Raw genomic sequence first — 16,521 nt, forward strand, 5'->3', positions numbered from 1 at the left:
ATTGAAGGTGAAGGGAACTGGCTTGCCTTCCAGTGGGACCTTATCTGGGCGCAAGCTTCATGGACACAGATGGGACATGCATGAATTATACTCTCATCCTCCCCTTGAATAAATGGTCCCTAGGTGGGCTAGGTAGCAACACAGGTGGCGCTGTGGGTTAAACCACAGAGCCTAGGACTTGTCAATCAGAAGGTCAGCGGTTTGAATCCCTGCGACGGGGTGAGCTCCCGTTGCTTGGTCCCTGCTCCTGCCAACCTAGCAGTTTGAAAGCACGTCAAAGTACAAGTAGATAAATAGGTACCACTCCGGTGGAAAGGTAAACAGCATTTCCGTGCGCTGCACTGGTTCGCCAGAAGCGGCTTAGTCATGCTGGCCACATGACCCGGAAGCTGTACGCCAGCTCCCTCAGCCAGTAAAGCAAGATGAGAGCTGCAACCCCAGAGTCGGTCCCGACTGGACCTAATGGTCAGGGGTCCCTTTACCTTTAGGTGGGCTAGGTGCAAAATAGTGTAAGTTAAAACAGGTTTTAAAACAAAAAACAACGCTCAGACTGACCATATCTCAGTTTATAAAACATGACACACCACACCACTCAACTCTGTAACCCTCATGGGGCTGTCTACCAGAGATCTCTTAGCTTAGCTCAACTCACTAAGTCCTGTTACCTCTTCAGCTTCCGACACATCTTCCCAGTCCTCTCCCTCTAACCACTCACTGTCTGAGCCTTCTTCCAGTGAAAGATTCCCCAGCTGGTTCCTTCCACCATTCCTCTGCATCCAGACAGTCCTATGACACAACACTCCCCATGACTAGCCTAGTATATTTTGCCGAATTTGCATAACTTATGAAAATTCAGATTTTAAGCTCTCACAGTTCCTGGTATTAGTATAAATGGCAATGTGTGTGCACGTGGTTCTTCTCCTCACCCCCCCCCCCAAATTTGGGAAGCCCCTGAGCTGAAAGACGTCAGATCACAAACATTTTGCCGCTTCACGCCAAACTCTGCTAAATGTATTAAGGCACAACCAGATCCATACTGCTGAAAAACAGTTTCCCGCACTGCAGCTGTTCCACAATTCACATCAGCATATCGTTTTGTAGCAGAAGCAACAACCCTGTCAACATTTCCGCTCTGAGAAAGAATGAAAAAGAGAGAGAGAGCTGGAACCCAAAACTTCTCCAAGTTGATGAACAAATCCAATCATATGCTCAATTGCATCTATTCAGGGCAATTAAAATATTTAAAAAGCTACTATCTACAACTTCATGCAACATTCCACATCTAATTGCCTGGGGTGCTTCCAAGTGGATTAATGATCAGCAAGGAGGACAGCTACAGTCCTGCCACCAGTATTTCTCGAAGTCTGAAAGGTGCACTTTCAGGCCCTGCAAGTTTTGTTTACCAGCCGATGGGCAACTAGCAGCGATTCTGGCTTCATGTTTTCTTACTGAGTAAGCCTGTGCCTTTTTGCTGTCTAGTTCTACAACTCCTGAAACTGTCTGAGCTTTTTTTAAAAAAATCATAATATCACATGCTCTTTCCTTTAGTCATCTCTGAATGAATAAGAAGTTATACATTCAGCTGTTGGGGAAAGGTAAAGCCCATATTTTTGTTGCTGTTGTTCTTCTTAAGGCCACCTCTGGACACCAATGATTTGCAATATTTGAGACCTCTAAAAGCCCTCAGCAGATGTAGATCAAAAGCACCCACTTCTGCTTTTAAACCAAACATGGTGTGTCGTGTTAGCTGTTGATTTAAAGGATAGCCAGCAAACAAGCCAGAATCATAAACTAAGGTTCATTAAAGCCCTAGCCATAGTTTAAACCAATCAGAGTCCCCCCCCCCCCCAGTTAAAACTCCCTCAACAGGGAACTATGGTTAGGTTATGTGAAAACTTCCTCCTTATAGATTGCAGCACACAGCCACGTTAATAGTCCTTTACAAAACTACTAATACTATTACATTTCTTACTTGTCCTTCTCCATTAGGTCCCAAGGGCAGATCACAACCATTAAAAATACAATTATTAAAGCCAGTTAAAGCAAATTACAGTCAAAAGAATACGGTGGAGCTTAAATTATGTATCTCAAGTGTCAAAGGTCACGGTAAAGAGATGTGTCTTCAGCAAAAAGGACAAAGCTAAGAAGGTTTTATTCCATCTTTTTAAGCCAGAGAACATTTAGTTCTCTTTATAAACACATTTATGGGAAACCTGTGCCTGTCTGCAGCTTCTTTGGAGCATTTAAAGCAGAACCTAGACTCTCTTGGTGATAGACGGTGCCCCCTGCCGGTCTAGTACTCATGCCCCAAAGGACAAAGCCATGCCTCACTGCTCAATACTTCTTCGGTCGCCGCAGCACTTGGCATTTATTTATTTTTATCTGTAAAATTTCCATACCAGCGTATCATAAAATAACAGGGCGGTGCACAATGTCAGAATATAAAATGCCATTTAAAAACCAAGCTGATGATGTTTCATTTGATGCCAACATTATTCTATTTTAAAGCTCATTTCTAGCCCCCATGGGTTTCTAGGAAAATGGTGGGTTCAATTTATACAGCCACTGTGCAACGTCTTACAGCCTTTGGCTTTCTTGGACACAAGAGGCAGGAAGTAGGGGAATGTCTAGAAATAGAATGAGCTGCTGGGGCATTCAGTCACAGGCCGCTCTGTATAGAGTCTTGATACTCAGCGGCACCATTTTTGCCTTACAGGCAGTGCAGCTCGGAACAGAAGTAAAATAGATAAGAAAGTCCTTTTAACCGATGCTTAAATTCCGAAACCAGAGATGTCAGGGCTTGGGAGTCTCTAGAACAGAGGTCGGCAACCTAAGGCCCATGGGCCAGAAGCAGCCCACGGAGACCATTTAACCGGCCCACGAACTGAGCCACCTGCTCGGCGAGTCCCTGCATGCTGTGCTAAACCAGCGTGGCGTGGCGACTCTCTTCCGTGGCTCTGGAAATCACTTCTGCACATGCCCAGATGCTGGAAATCACTTCTGCACACGTCCAGACACCAAAAATAGCAATTTTCGGCATCTGGGCATGTGCAGAAGCGATTTCCGGCACCGCAATGCACTGGCCCAGCCCATGGAGGATCTCCGCAGGAGTGATCCAGCCCATGCCCAGTAAGTCTTGCCAACCCCTGCTCTAGAAGTTATACCCCTGGCAGAGAAAGGACGCTTAGTACCAGCTGCATATGAGTTGGTTACCATTATTTAAGGAGAGAAAAGGAGAAAGGCACTCTATACTTTTTACTTCGTATGTTCCGGTGAGGAAACGTGCCATTAAAATATGCCCAGGGGCTGCATCCTGGGGCTTGTCCACATTGGAGTATTGTCGAGCTGTCAATCCACTCCCCCCCCCATTCAAATTAGACCGTAGCAGTCCACACCCACACGTAATTGGATGTGTATGAGGAGCTGCTTCGATCTTTCCCCATTCATACCAGTAGGAGTTCCCTTTTGTGTTTGCCCCGCCTTCTAATTTGTTGATTCTGTTATGCCGATTAAGTACCAGCAGGGCAAGTGGGCAGAGAGATGTGCGAGCACACCTTGTTTTTTAAAAAGATTTCCCTGCCCAGGAAGTGTGCAAGAGTGAACAGTCAGGGAATTGTTTTAAATTCTCGGCACACACCTTGGCAGTTTTCTGGTTGGGTGCAAATCTACACTCCTCCTTTAAGGAGTGTGCTGTAAATTGTTATAAACATAACCGGAAATGAAAGCACAGAGGAAGCAGTGAGCATGCAAAGGGAAACAGCAGAAAGTGACGACTGATCCACTCCCAAAACAATGCAACAAATCACCTGTGACCCCCAAGTGAAACAGTTTCGCACCTAATCTCCCTCAACATTCAGATTATTCCTGTATCAGGTAAACCCAAATTTACTGTGGGAGATTGATGTTGTTTGAAAGTAATGTCATGTGGACTATGCAAATTAAACGTGAATGCAAACACGCAGCAAACTCCAGTTAGACAAGCCCCAGTGAGTCCTGGGACTCATCTACACAGCTGCAAATAAAACGTTTTAAATGTGTTGTGAAGTGCAATATACAAATGTGGCACTAGATGGCGAAAGCGAGCTATGCAAAATTCAATGTATTTTTCAAAATTATTTTTTAAAAAAGCATTTTCACTGTGTGCTTTTAATGTGTGTGTAGATTCCACCCTGGTTTTGAATCTACAGTGGCAAACCCCACTGGAGATTCTTCTGTTACATTAAAAATAAACAAATAAATCACATCATCACTTAAGCATGTTGCATTTTTTTTAAGCAAAATTATGGGCAGCCTATGGAACAAGAATGCAAACTACAGTGGTACCTGTGGATGCGAAAGGGATCCGTTCCGGAGCCCCGTTCGCATCCTGAAGTAAACGCAATCCGCGTTCGCATGTCGCAATTTGCCGCATGCGTGTGACGTCATTTTGACTGTATGCGCGAGCAGCGAAACCCAGAAGTAACACGCTCTGTTACTTCCGGGTCGCCGCAGCGCGCAACCCGAAAATACTCATCCCAAAGCTACTTCAACCCGAGGTATGACTGTATTTCATCTCATTCTGTCAACCATTCTCTTTCAATCCCCAACTCAACGTGGCAGAGTGAATGCTGTGGCAAAGCACATCAGCATGTGGCAAACAGAACCACAATGCTCAACCCCATGGACCATAATGAGGGGGAGTGTTTAACTTGGTTCTTGTATGCCTGTATATCCACCAATATCACTATCAGATTAATACAACCTTGAAGCAGAGCCAGCTTGCTCTAATATAATGCTTACCTGATCACACCCTGCATTAACCAGTTCCTGGAGCATCTGCCTATTAACTTCAACCGTTGCAGAAGTGGTGCCCAACTCATTAGCAAAGGGCAGCAAAGAATATCTGATTTCTCGCAGTGCTTTCTGGTAAGGCCCAAACTTGGCAACTGGTCTCATTTGCTGTTGCCTGGCTGCATCTTTCCCTACTGCAATTTTAGGGTCCAGAGAAGTTTCGCCTCCTGGTCCAACGGGCAATCCCTGGCTGGAAGATTTGGTAGGTTGCTTCAAACCTTCCCGGATCTCCTGCAATCTTTGTCTGCTGTTCCCAGAGTAAGTGGTAGCAGGAAAAGTCTTTGGCCTCATGGTTAATCCAGGTTTGTTTCAGCATAAATTCCAACTTCTTTTGCATAAAACCAAAGGGACATTCGACGCGGTTCTTCCTGAAGGTATCAGTTTGCTGCAAAACATAATCCCTTGATAGTAGTTCCAACATAAATGGTAAAACTGGAGAGGAGACTGTGTCACACTTCCGTATTCTCCGAAGTCCCCTGGTATGTCTATGACACTACATAAGTCTCAAGGAGCAGGTGCCACTTTCAAGCTTCTTCAGTTCAGAGTTTTCAGAATTTCTGTACACAGAGGGGAACCCCGAAACTTCCATCTCGCTGCTATTTAGTATCTGGAAGAAAGCAGAACACAGATATAGTCATGCAGTTCTCTTCTTCTTTATCAAAAGAATTCTTTCCAAGAGTCAGTCTGGTATGTTATTATATTCCACATTGCTGCTTTGCTTGTGAAATCCAAAATGGTGAACAAAGATAAGATTAAGAGCATGCAGAATATGGAAATATGTCACAATTAAAACTGTCCAAGAAGTTTTATACTAAATCAATCCAACAATAAACAAAACACTTTCCCCAGAAGCTCTTAAAACTTTTTCCTGAAGAGCATTGGGCGTCTGGGAGATTAAATGAGGAGAGAGTTCTAGAGATTTAGCTGTAAGTCACTTTGGGTTGCCCTGGGCAAGATAAAGCCACTAACAAATTTAATGCATAACAAAACAATAATAGAGGAAATGAGGTAAAAAAACTGTACTCAGTGAACAGACTGCTAGTTCTGGATCAAGGAGTCAAAACACCCATGCAAGGCTGTGCCATGCAAGTTACTCTTATTAGAATTTAGGAGAGTGCATGGGAATATAAAACCTGGATTTATCTCATGTATGCTGCTCTGAGCTTTTTGGAGCAACAAATAATAATTGTCAGCATTTGGCAATGACAGGAGAACTTCCTGAATGAAATCACTGTGTTTACAAATGCGCGTGCGCACACACACAAACACAATTTACAAGTTTTACTGAGAAACTTTAGAGCCCATCTCTAAGGTCTGCAGACCAACAAAAAAAGCAAGAGGACTGCTGCACAACTGCACTGGAAAAGCTGTGCCTCTGTGATGACACACAGTTACATGTTGTCCGTAGTGTGTTATCAGAAACACATGTGCACTTGGTAATATCCAACTTATGATGCTCTGAACAACTTGGGCCCCCAATTACCTCACAGGCCCCCTGATTCCTTACACTCCACCCTCAACCACTGAGGCTGTGGAGACATTACCAGTTATTCCACAGCCTCAGTGTCCTCCCACGACCAGTTTCTGAAGCCAGATACAAAAGACCGTTAGTCACAATCCATAGAGATCTTGTCATTTCTGTTGTACAGTGCCTTGTTACATTTCTTAGGAAAGTGAGGTTTATAAATATCTAAATAGCAAACAAATAAATCAAAGAATGATGACTTCTGCCATTTATGAGGAGACTTGGAACAGTCTCTGTCCATTATGGCCAAGAATTTTTATTGGTAAATAGAAACTGATATATTTAACTGAAAAGGCGGCTTCATTTACTTTTGCAGGAATGTGTATGCATTACTGGTGTGTTTGTGTGGATCGTAAAGCATACCATGGATTGTTTTAATAACGAGCATTTTATTATTGTGTCGGGCTTAATGTTCACATCGGTTTGTTGGTACGGTATCGCAAGCCACTCTGGCAGAGTCTTAACTGGAAAAGGCAGCCTATATTATTTAAATTGTAATCTTGCCATTAGACGTGCTCAAGAATTCCAGTAAACATTCAGGAGATTTTTCATTGATGCAGTAATTCGGGGTGGCGCAACTATGCCAGCCAAACTGTACCAGCCAAACTCTTGCTGCTTGAGTCAAAAGCAGGTGAAGGGAGGCACAAGGGGGAAACGGCAGAAGAGATGTGCCTGGGATAATACCAACACTAAATCAATTTCTAATAATCTGGGTGGCCACGGAGAGGCCAGGATGCTGAACTAGATGGGACATTGGCTTGATCCAGAAGGCTCCTGAGTTCTTATGGCCTTTGTCCCTGACCCTTCTTACACATAACAGACTGGTGCACATCTCAACACAAATATATTAGCTCATTAAAAAAGCAGTTCTTAGCTCTGTGGGGGAATAAACTACAGTTCCCGGGATTATTTGGGTATGTGCATGTGCTTTAAATGTATGGTTTGTACCTAGCCTGAGTCTCTTTGCTCTTCTGGGGACAAATTAGTTTCTAGCTTAGTTGGTAGGTCTTAATATCATGGTTGTGGGTTTGAACCCCGCGCTGGGCGAAAGATTCCTGCATTGCAAAGGCTTTGGACCAGGTGGGCCTCATGGTCCCTTCCAACTCTGCAATTCTATGATTCTCCTGTTTCTGAGCTCTCGTACAATTCCCATTCATTTCAACAGCATGCACATATGAGAATTTTCTAAATGTCATGTGCATTGTTTACAATGGGGAACCTTTTTTCCGCTGGATACCCTTCCAGGGCCATATGCCAGTGGTAAGTGGAGCCAGAGGTTAAGTAAAAAAATAGAACTTGGTGTTGCCCAGCAGGCTCTGCAAGGTTCTGGGGAGAGTTCTGAGGACCAGACAGTGTGGGCTCATTTGATTCCTGAGGCTCCACTCCCCTAAATCCTAAACAAATGTAGATAGAACTTCTACTGCTTTCAAGCAATTGTGTTTAGGATTTAGATTTTGATCACATTCCTTACCACCGAACTACTTTCTTTATAAAATAGGAAAAAGCAATATCCAGAAAAGGTGGGGGAGCAGGGAAGAGGGGGAGGAACAGAAGTATATACTGTAGATGAAAACTTGTGCCGAGGACAAGCCTTCCATCAACACAGAGGCAAAACTGGCTATAGCACACACAGCTGGTGCAAACAGTCCACATTCCTCTGGAGGAGAGCCCAAAACGGCATGATCAGCAGGGTAGGCGTGATAAAACTGTTCGTGGGTTTCTTCATTCTCCAGAGCCACATGCAAACAGACAGTCTTCGAGACGATGCCAACAGAGGCAGGGACGTGCCCCTATACAGAGGGCGATTGTCTATCCCCCATGGCTTGGTATTTTGCGTCAGGGTTTTTACCGGCAGCAATGTATTTTCATTTTGTTAGTATTTTAGCTCCAATGTATTTATTTATCCCCCCCCCCAAAAAAAAATATTTCTCAAAATATTTGGCGAGGATATGGAAAAAGAATCAAGGTGAAAGGGAAAAGAAGGTTGAAAAAAGGGATTGAATTAACCTGAAGAGAGTGAAATATTAGGTTTTACTGATGATTTGTTAATTATTTCATATGACTTATATGCTGCATTTGTGATGTTCTGTTACGTTTCACTATGTTGCCGTTGTTTATTACTTGTAAGTCGCTTTGGGATTCATCTGAATGGAAAGTGGCACGGAAATAACATTAATCAAATACCTGCAGTGAATGAAAATAGCGCAGCAACTAGAAACTTAACCCACATTCAAAATCCAAACCAGATTCCACTGGGGCTTTACTACAGACCAAAAGCAAAGCTCACCACCAAAGAGCAAAGTGTCTCCCCATCAATTTTTTACATTTACAAGAAGGTGCCAACTTCATCTATTCTTCCTTTGAAAAAGCAAATCAAGAAAAGTATCGCTGCTTACATTTAAGTGTGGGTTTTATTAACATGAGATTTTGATCTCCTTGGGGCCCCTCAAATATTTGATTTCTTATATTTCAAATTGTTCCTCCTATTTGTTTGTTTTTTAATATTTCTTTTAAGGCTCATCAGCACAGGCTTTTGGGGGCCTTGTTATGATATAGGCTGTTCCTTCTCCTATCCCTACATGGAACATCCAGGAACTGCAGGCTTTACAAAGGAATACTGATGCAGCTACTGAAATAATGCCGTATCACACTCCTGTTATCTTTTCCTGGCCCACAACATTACAGATAGGGGTGCAGTAACCTTCAAGGGACAAGCAAATTCTCCTGCAAAGGTTTGTACTTGGGCTAGGATCCCAAAAGGTTCAGATGAGCAAGTGAGGGAACGGTAAACTGTGCAGATAATCTAAAGAAGAAACAGAAAGGAGAACCATGCATGTGGATGAAACTTTCATTTGTCACTGCAGCCATTGCTTTAGCTTCTGTTTAAAGAGCAGAACGGTTGTGTTTGACAGCGAGAAGAACCTGAAGTTGCAGAGAATGCACAATTATCTACAACGCATACATCTTCCTTGCATCCTAGCTTCAGTATATATATCTCTACAGGCTGTTTCCCACACGCGTGCTTCAGACTGCAGCATTAAAACTGAACCATGAACTTGAGTTCTCACATAACTAGGAATGAGGGAAGAAAGCAAAACCTAGACACCAACACTCCATCTGCATCTGTCGTGCGCCATGATCTCCTACATTTTCAGTACAAAAAGGCAACAAACAAATATCAGTGAAACACTGCTAACTGCACTCATGCACTTTATGGCTAACAACGAAAGGGTCACATTCCTTAAAACAAGGCCTTTGTCCAGAATACAGCTCACCTGCCCCTCACTTTTTTGAAAAGCATGTGTGGAGATGTTCAGAGTTGGCAAAACACTGGAACACTTCTCAGAACTGACACAAGCGACAGCATGGTTGTTTCTTGAATGGCAACTGAATGGAGGCTGCTCCATGTTCTGTGTAAGGAGGCTCACCATGCAATTCTATAGACTTTTGCCATCCCATAGCAAAATGCCTGAAAGTGGGGTTGCAACAGCACGGCAAACGCATGTGCATTTCCAAAGAGATGCCACCTTGCTGCTTGCGTAAATCAGGCCATAGCAGTTTCCAAAGTTATATTTTCCTACAGACAAATTTCTCAGGCACCTCAGAAATACCATAACCCAAGTTTCTAAAAGGAGTGTGCAAAACAAGATTAAGTAATTTTTCTTCCTTCCAAGACCTCTGAGAGTGGGAGTAAAATATGGCTCTGCTTGGGAGAGGAGGCATATTTTGTCCAACTATGATTCCAGATTCCCGAGCAGTGAGATGAGACGAAGGGGAAAGTCCCCCTTCCTCTGCCAATAGCTGCAGGGATTTCAAGCACCGGAGAATATGAACAGATTATTCTGGTGCTCTATGCACTTTTACTCAAGCATAGATGAGCTATCTGTCAATCTTATTAGTCTAGACGTTAAGCTCTTCAGGGCAGTGACTCTCCCTCAAATTACACATCAAATTGCATGCACTGTCCTTGACACACAAATGAGCTCCAATATCATTTGGGTGTCTCCAAGCTTTAATAACTTATTTGCAGCAGATTAATATTGGGGAACAAAGAGGTAAATCCAGGCGCATGACCTTCTCACTTGGGGTGTGGAATTAAACACTGGATGTTTTACGATGGCCATAAAAAAGACTAGCACTCTTCTGCTTCTTACAACTCAGTGGACGTACTGTAAAGTTATAGCTAGATTTCTGTGATGTGGAGTTATCGCATTTATCCAAGAATTTTGTCTATATGGTTCTATCACACACACGCACCAGCGATGGTCCGCTGGTGAACCATAGAAAAGTCCTACCACTTTTTTGTACTAGCATCTTCTGCTCAAGAACAGCAAAGGTGATAAAAGGGGCAAGAGAAGTACTGCCTGATGCTACAGTATTATTATTATTATTATTATTATTATTATTATTATTACACCATCAGCGTACAGCAAACAGAAAGCCAACCAAATAGTGCTATAGAGGAGATAGGCAGTGATAGGTGGGGAATTCAGTCTACCATGCTTGGGAATGAAGCATGGGTTGGTGAGCAATTGCAGCCCATAAAGGATAAAGGGTTCAGTAAGGACTGTCTGCATGGGGAATTCTTCAGTTTCCAGTCCAACGCAAAACTGAAACACGCTGTGTGTAAAGGAAAATTTGCTTGTCTGTGGTGAATGTACAGGTGATGACTAGGACACAGCACAGACAGATTCCATTGTTCTGGTTATGCAGAATAGGAAGAGACTGCTGGTCTTTGTTACCTGTCTGATCCACTTCCCTGGTTTAAAAAGGTGAGGCACATACATACCCTGGTGACTTCATTTCCACATAGTTGGTCTTTTTCAACACCCTCAATCCCCATCTCCATCAATATGCCGTTCAATTGTGCAACACGGCAATGTTTTGCCAGACGAGTTACCCATGACACCAATTGCTCCTACGCTATAGTCACTAGTATGCTAGACATGTGGAATAAGAAGAGGATTACACAATTCTCGTGAGAGCTCAGATGAAAAAGAGAAAGGCAAGAGCCCAGTTGTCCCAGCGTGACCTCAATATGTACAAACAAATGCAGAATCATGGGCTGAGAGCCATTCCCACACGTCCCTAAAGACATCCCATTTGGCCCAGGATAATCTGTCCACAGATGCAGCATATGCTCTTAACATGGAAACCCTGGAAATATCAGCCATATATGCACCCCAAGCTATGCAACACAACACTGCAAACACAAATAAACCTGCAATATAGGAATGCCGATACAAATTGCAACTGTCGAAAGTTCCTTTATTACAGAACTTCACAGAGCATAATGAATCTCTCTTTTTTAAAGAACAATTCAGCACTGCTTAATATCCCACATAATAACAATTGCTACAATTCTGCAAAACAGCAAAAAAAATTTGCTGGACAAACTGCTAATTGTGTAACTTTCAAGTTACCGGTACGCAGAAATCTGCATAAAGAACAACTGAAACTGCGGAAGAATTAGCTTTCTTTATGCATTCTGCCTAAGATAGTTATCATGGATTGAGCTTTCCTAGAGAGCCTTCACAAGAGATGAAAATGTTATCAGCAGCATTTTGCTTGTCTGTTTCAAGTGAGAACTCCCAGAGTGCTCTTTAAGAATGATAAGAGTCCTCTGAAACTACTAACATCCTTGTAACGTGGGATAAAAAGTGGTAGTGAAAGATATAAGGAAAGAAAATGATTGTCTGAAAATGAATCTGCCAAAAAGAAATAGACCCAAGCCATCAACTGCTTCCTACCACCCATGTCTCCATGGCTAGTCACCTGACCTGATGAAGCTAGGTCCCCCTTCAACGTCTAGCACACACAGATGTCTCTCTCTCAAAAATCTGCAAAGGAACCTCTTCTCTGGTTCTCTCTCCTGCTAACTAATGCGGGATGGAAAGTAAAAGGCTGTCAATTTTAAAGCCAAATTTCTCACAGCAATATCGGATTTACATCTAGATTACTGTGGTAGAAACTGTAGCAATAAATTGTCATTTGTGAAAATGTTCTAAGAATGTAAGAAGAGCGCCACTAGCTCAGACCAAAGGCGCATCTAGCCCTGCATTTTGCTCTCCCAATATCCAACCAGTTGCCCATAGGAACCCACAAGCAGGACATAAGCACAACAGCACTCTTGCTTGTGACCTCTAGCAATTGGTATTTGGAAGCATCCACAGTCACTATGACTAGTAGCCACTGAGAGCCTTATAGTGCATGAATATGCCTCATCTTCTAAAGTCATCCAAATTGCTGGCCATCCATACATCTGGTTATAGCATTTTCTACGGCTCAGTTATATGCTGTGTGAGGAACTGCTTCCTTTGGGGCTATCCTGAATTTCCCCTCACCCTTCAGCTTCACTGGATGACGGGGGTGGGGAGTTCTAATATTATGAGGTAGGGGGGGAAATATATTTTGGCATCTGGCAGACCCCCTAAATGACAAAGGGCCCCCTCCCCACCCAGGAATGGGTGAGGGAAGATCTCCATCAGCAAAAGGAGGGGATAGATGGACATTGCGTTGTGCTTCCGCTGTAGACCATGCCACCTGAGGTGACTGCCTCACCTGGTGCGCCCGCCCCAAAGAAAAACACCTCTATCCATTTTCCCCCAAACCATACACAAGATTCTCCTGTGAAGGCCCAGGAGTAGTGAAAACATTGGAGATCTGCTTTGGCGCTGAAAGCGAGCCCCAACCTTTTCCCGCTTCAAACTTCAGCCCCAGTCGCGCCCCTCAAGCCCACACCGAGGAGAGGTTGCAGGGCGCTTCTCCAAGACGGAGGGGCCGACGTTGGGAAAGCAAGGAAGGTCCTGCGGCTGGGCTCAGCTGTCACACGGTCACCAATATCTACTCCAAAGCGGGTGAGGAGAAGCCGGGAAGGCGAGGCCCGGGCATAAGGGATGGGCGGCGGAGGCAACCGCTCCAAGATTTCCCCCGGCCCAGAACTGGGACTCGAGCAAGCGGCCAAGGCGCCACTCCCCTCCGCGCAGCGCCGTCCGACTTCCAAGGGCTGGGGGGAAAGTTTGCTGGTTTCTTCCGGCCGGGGAGCCGCGAGAGGCCTCGAGCGAAAACAGAGGGAGCGCCGCGCTGTAGCAGAGGGCGAGCGCGACAGCGGCCGGGCGCACACAGGCTCAGGGCGACTCCCACCCCGCGCCCGTGCAAAGGCCTCTCTGGAAAGGCTTTAAGTGGAAGCGCAATCCTCCCCGCTTCCACAGCCCACGGGAGGTGTGGCGCTGGGCAAGAGGAAGAGGCGAAGGTCGCTCGGCCGCTCCAGAAGCCGGGAGGTTGCAATCCCGAGCACGCCACCGGGTCCTGGAGCGCCAAGCCCCGCGGAACTTCCGAGGAATCGCGCACAGGACCGGGCAGGAAAGCCCCGTCTCTTGTCCCTTCCATGCCACATCCTCAAAAAAACAATAAAATAACCAGCTCTTGCGCGCCGCTCCGCATGGCTTAATCCGAAATAATAATTGTGATGAAACCCGGACGTGCGCGGTGAATTAGAAATTGCCCTGTTCTACACCGAAGGGACACAACAAAATCCCACATTTGATTTGATTTTTTTTAAGGAGCGGACGCGCACACGCCCCTCCCCGTGGGGCTGCGTAAAGGCTGACTTGGACCTTAAGATTTTCCACGGGTTAAAATATTGCCCATCTTGTTCCGCATCTCTCCCGACCGTCCCTTTATCACGGAAGAAGCCCCATTCGCGTGCAACACGCCGCCGTCGGCTCGACTGCCCGAGCCACCTCACCCTGGACGAGCTAACTATACACACGCGAACGGGCTTACCTGGGCGTGTAAACGCTCCCATAGGGGACCGTGTGGAAACGCTTACGGGGCAACTGGCTCCACCAGCGGTTGACACCACGGCCAGTCCAGCCCCTAAATCCAGATACAAGGGCACGTCAAGTAATCCAGAACACGCTCGCTCTTCCTCTTCTGCATGCTGCGCAACACCCTCTAGAAACGTTAAGTTTTAGCCGACGAGGCCCCCTGGTCGGCAACTAGCGCTCCACTTAAAAAAGCAAAAGGGAAGCGGCGGGCCAGAATCCCAACCCTCCCTCGGCTTGCCAGCAAATCCTGTTGCCACAGATACCACTTTCTCCACCTCAGCCGCCTCTGGGGCTGCCGGCAGCCACCATCCAGCGCGGGATTTGGTCCCGAGCAGCCTTGAAAACGGGAAGATGCCTTCGCGTGCCGCCGTCCTCCGTCGAGCCCCCGAGGTCTGGGCTCACAGGGCTCCCTCCTCACAACCGCATCTTCGCCCAGCCCTGGCTTTGCTGGCTTGCCAAGCCCTCCCCCCCCCCCGCACGGCCCGTGTCCTTAGCACACGCCGTCGAGTAGGCGGCCACTTTCCGCTTCTTGGCCAAAGCAGCTGCCCTCCGCCGCTCCCTCTGAGGAACTCCCCCGCTCTCCTTCCAAGAAGAGCCGCTCTCCTCCGCCTATTGCCCAGCTCCCTCCCGGCCTCTTACCCTTCCCGGAATAATAAATCGCGTCGCGTGGATGCCTTTTTCTTTTAAAGAGCAACTTCAGGATTCCCCGGGGAAAGCCGCCCCCTCTGAAATCCCTGCGCAACTGTTTGCAAAAATCCCCTTTAAAGAAAGAAGAGAAGGAGCCAGAAAGCTGCGAAGTAACGACGAGCGGGGCGGGAGGGGCAGGTGGAAGGGCTCAGCCTGCGCCACCAGGGGGAAGCCCCCTTGCCCCACCCCTCCAACAACCCCCTTACCGTCTTGGTCGAGCGGGAAGGGGGTTCCCCGCACGCAGCCCCCTCCCTCTCTCGGTGCCCGCGGGAGAATCAGGGAGCCGCCGCCGTGACTCCTCTCCGCTGTCTCCTGCCGCTGCCTCGACTGCTGCCGCCGCCCCCAGCGCCCCGCTCCGTCTCCATTCTTCCCTTTCCCCCTTTCGGGCTCCGAATGCGGCGGCGGCCGGGCACAGTTGGGACATTCGCTACATTGTTAGCATTCCACTCGTGCCACGTGACCCGGGCTCCGGCGTCATTCCGCCTCCCTCCCCTTCAGCATTCCAGCGGGGGAAGAAAAGGGGCGGGGCGGGGCGCTGCTCGTCAAGCGCGGGATGGGCGGGGCCCCGCTGGACGTCCCGCGCCTCGGCTGCCGCGCTCTTGTTCGCTGATAAATAGCGCCTTAAAGAAGCGGCTTGGGACCTGTTGCGGGTCTGCTTGGGTCGCGAGTCGTTATTAAGCCATGTTGGTTACCGGGATAACAGTGCTAATAATAATTGTTGCTGTTTTGCAAAGTTTTTTTAAAATAAAAATTAACTCCATTTTATAATGATGGATATAGAATTGCAGAGTTGCAAGGGACCGCGATCCCGCTGCAATGCAGGACTCGTTTCCCCTGCGGAAAGAAACAGAGAGGATAGATAAAACAACATGAAAAATAAAATATGAAAAACAACACAATAGGCGCATAGAATCAGTAGTTGCACGTGAGTTAAACTATCAAAGTCCAAAAAAATAAATAAATAAAATTCCTTCCAGTAGCACCTTAAAGACCAACTAAGTTAGTTCTTGGTATGAGCTTTCGTGTGCATGCACACTTCTTCAGATACACGCTGTGTGTATCTGAAGAAGTGTGCATGCACACGAAAGCTCATACCAAGAACTAACTTAGTTGGTCTTTAAGGTGCTACTGGAAGGAATTTTTTTTTTTATTTTTTTTTACTATGGCAGACCAACACGGCTACCTATCTGTATCAAAGTCCAAGTAAAGGCAATCAACCTTATCAGATCATCAACTATTGTTCCAGATTTGCCAGGCTTGTGAGGAGAGTTGTCTTGAAAATGATGGTTCCACTGTATATATCCCCAAAGGAATGCCAAATCGTATAAAAAGTGGCTGTAGGTTCTGGTCCTTGCCGAAATCTCAAATTATTTTCTCCATAATAGCTATATTCCAGAGTGAGCAGTACCAAGCATCCAGTGTAAGATTTGGGACTGTTTTCCATTGAGTTGCAATGACTATTCATATTTAAGACCAATTCTTTTGACAATACAGTATATATTTACATTGGTATCATCAAAAATATTCAGAAACATTAATGTTGCTTACCAATCCAGTGGTACCTCAGGTTAAGTACATAATTCATTCTGGAGGTCTGTTCTTAACCTGAAACTGTTCTTAACCTGAAGCACCACTTTAGTTAATGGGTGT

The 16,521-nt window shown here is 45.9% G+C and overlaps 1 protein-coding gene across 4 annotated transcripts in view; it reads right to left on the minus strand.

Moving 5' to 3' along the window:
• Nucleotides 1–15,325, minus strand: part of LATS2 (large tumor suppressor kinase 2) — a 47,972-nt gene extending 32,647 nt beyond the window's left edge. The window contains exons 1-2 of one of the 4 annotated variants that reach the window (XM_028726299.2): nt 15,078–15,324; nt 4,780–5,437 (exon numbers count right to left, since the gene is read on the minus strand). In XM_028726299.2, the coding sequence (XP_028582132.2) occupies nt 4,780–5,121 (342 nt within the window). In that variant the 5' untranslated portion in view covers nt 5,122–5,437; nt 15,078–15,324. Of the gene's footprint in view, nt 1–4,779; nt 5,438–14,140; nt 14,631–15,077 lie in introns of those variants that run through there. The other 3 variants (XM_028726302.2, XM_028726307.2, XM_028726306.2) reach the window with 3 other exon arrangements.
• Between the last annotated feature and the right edge of the window lie 1,196 nt (nt 15,326–16,521).

The sequence above is a fragment of the Podarcis muralis genome, chromosome 4 (assembly GCF_964188315.1).
Source record: "Podarcis muralis chromosome 4, rPodMur119.hap1.1, whole genome shotgun sequence".
Lineage (NCBI taxonomy): Eukaryota > Metazoa > Chordata > Lepidosauria > Squamata > Lacertidae > Podarcis > Podarcis muralis.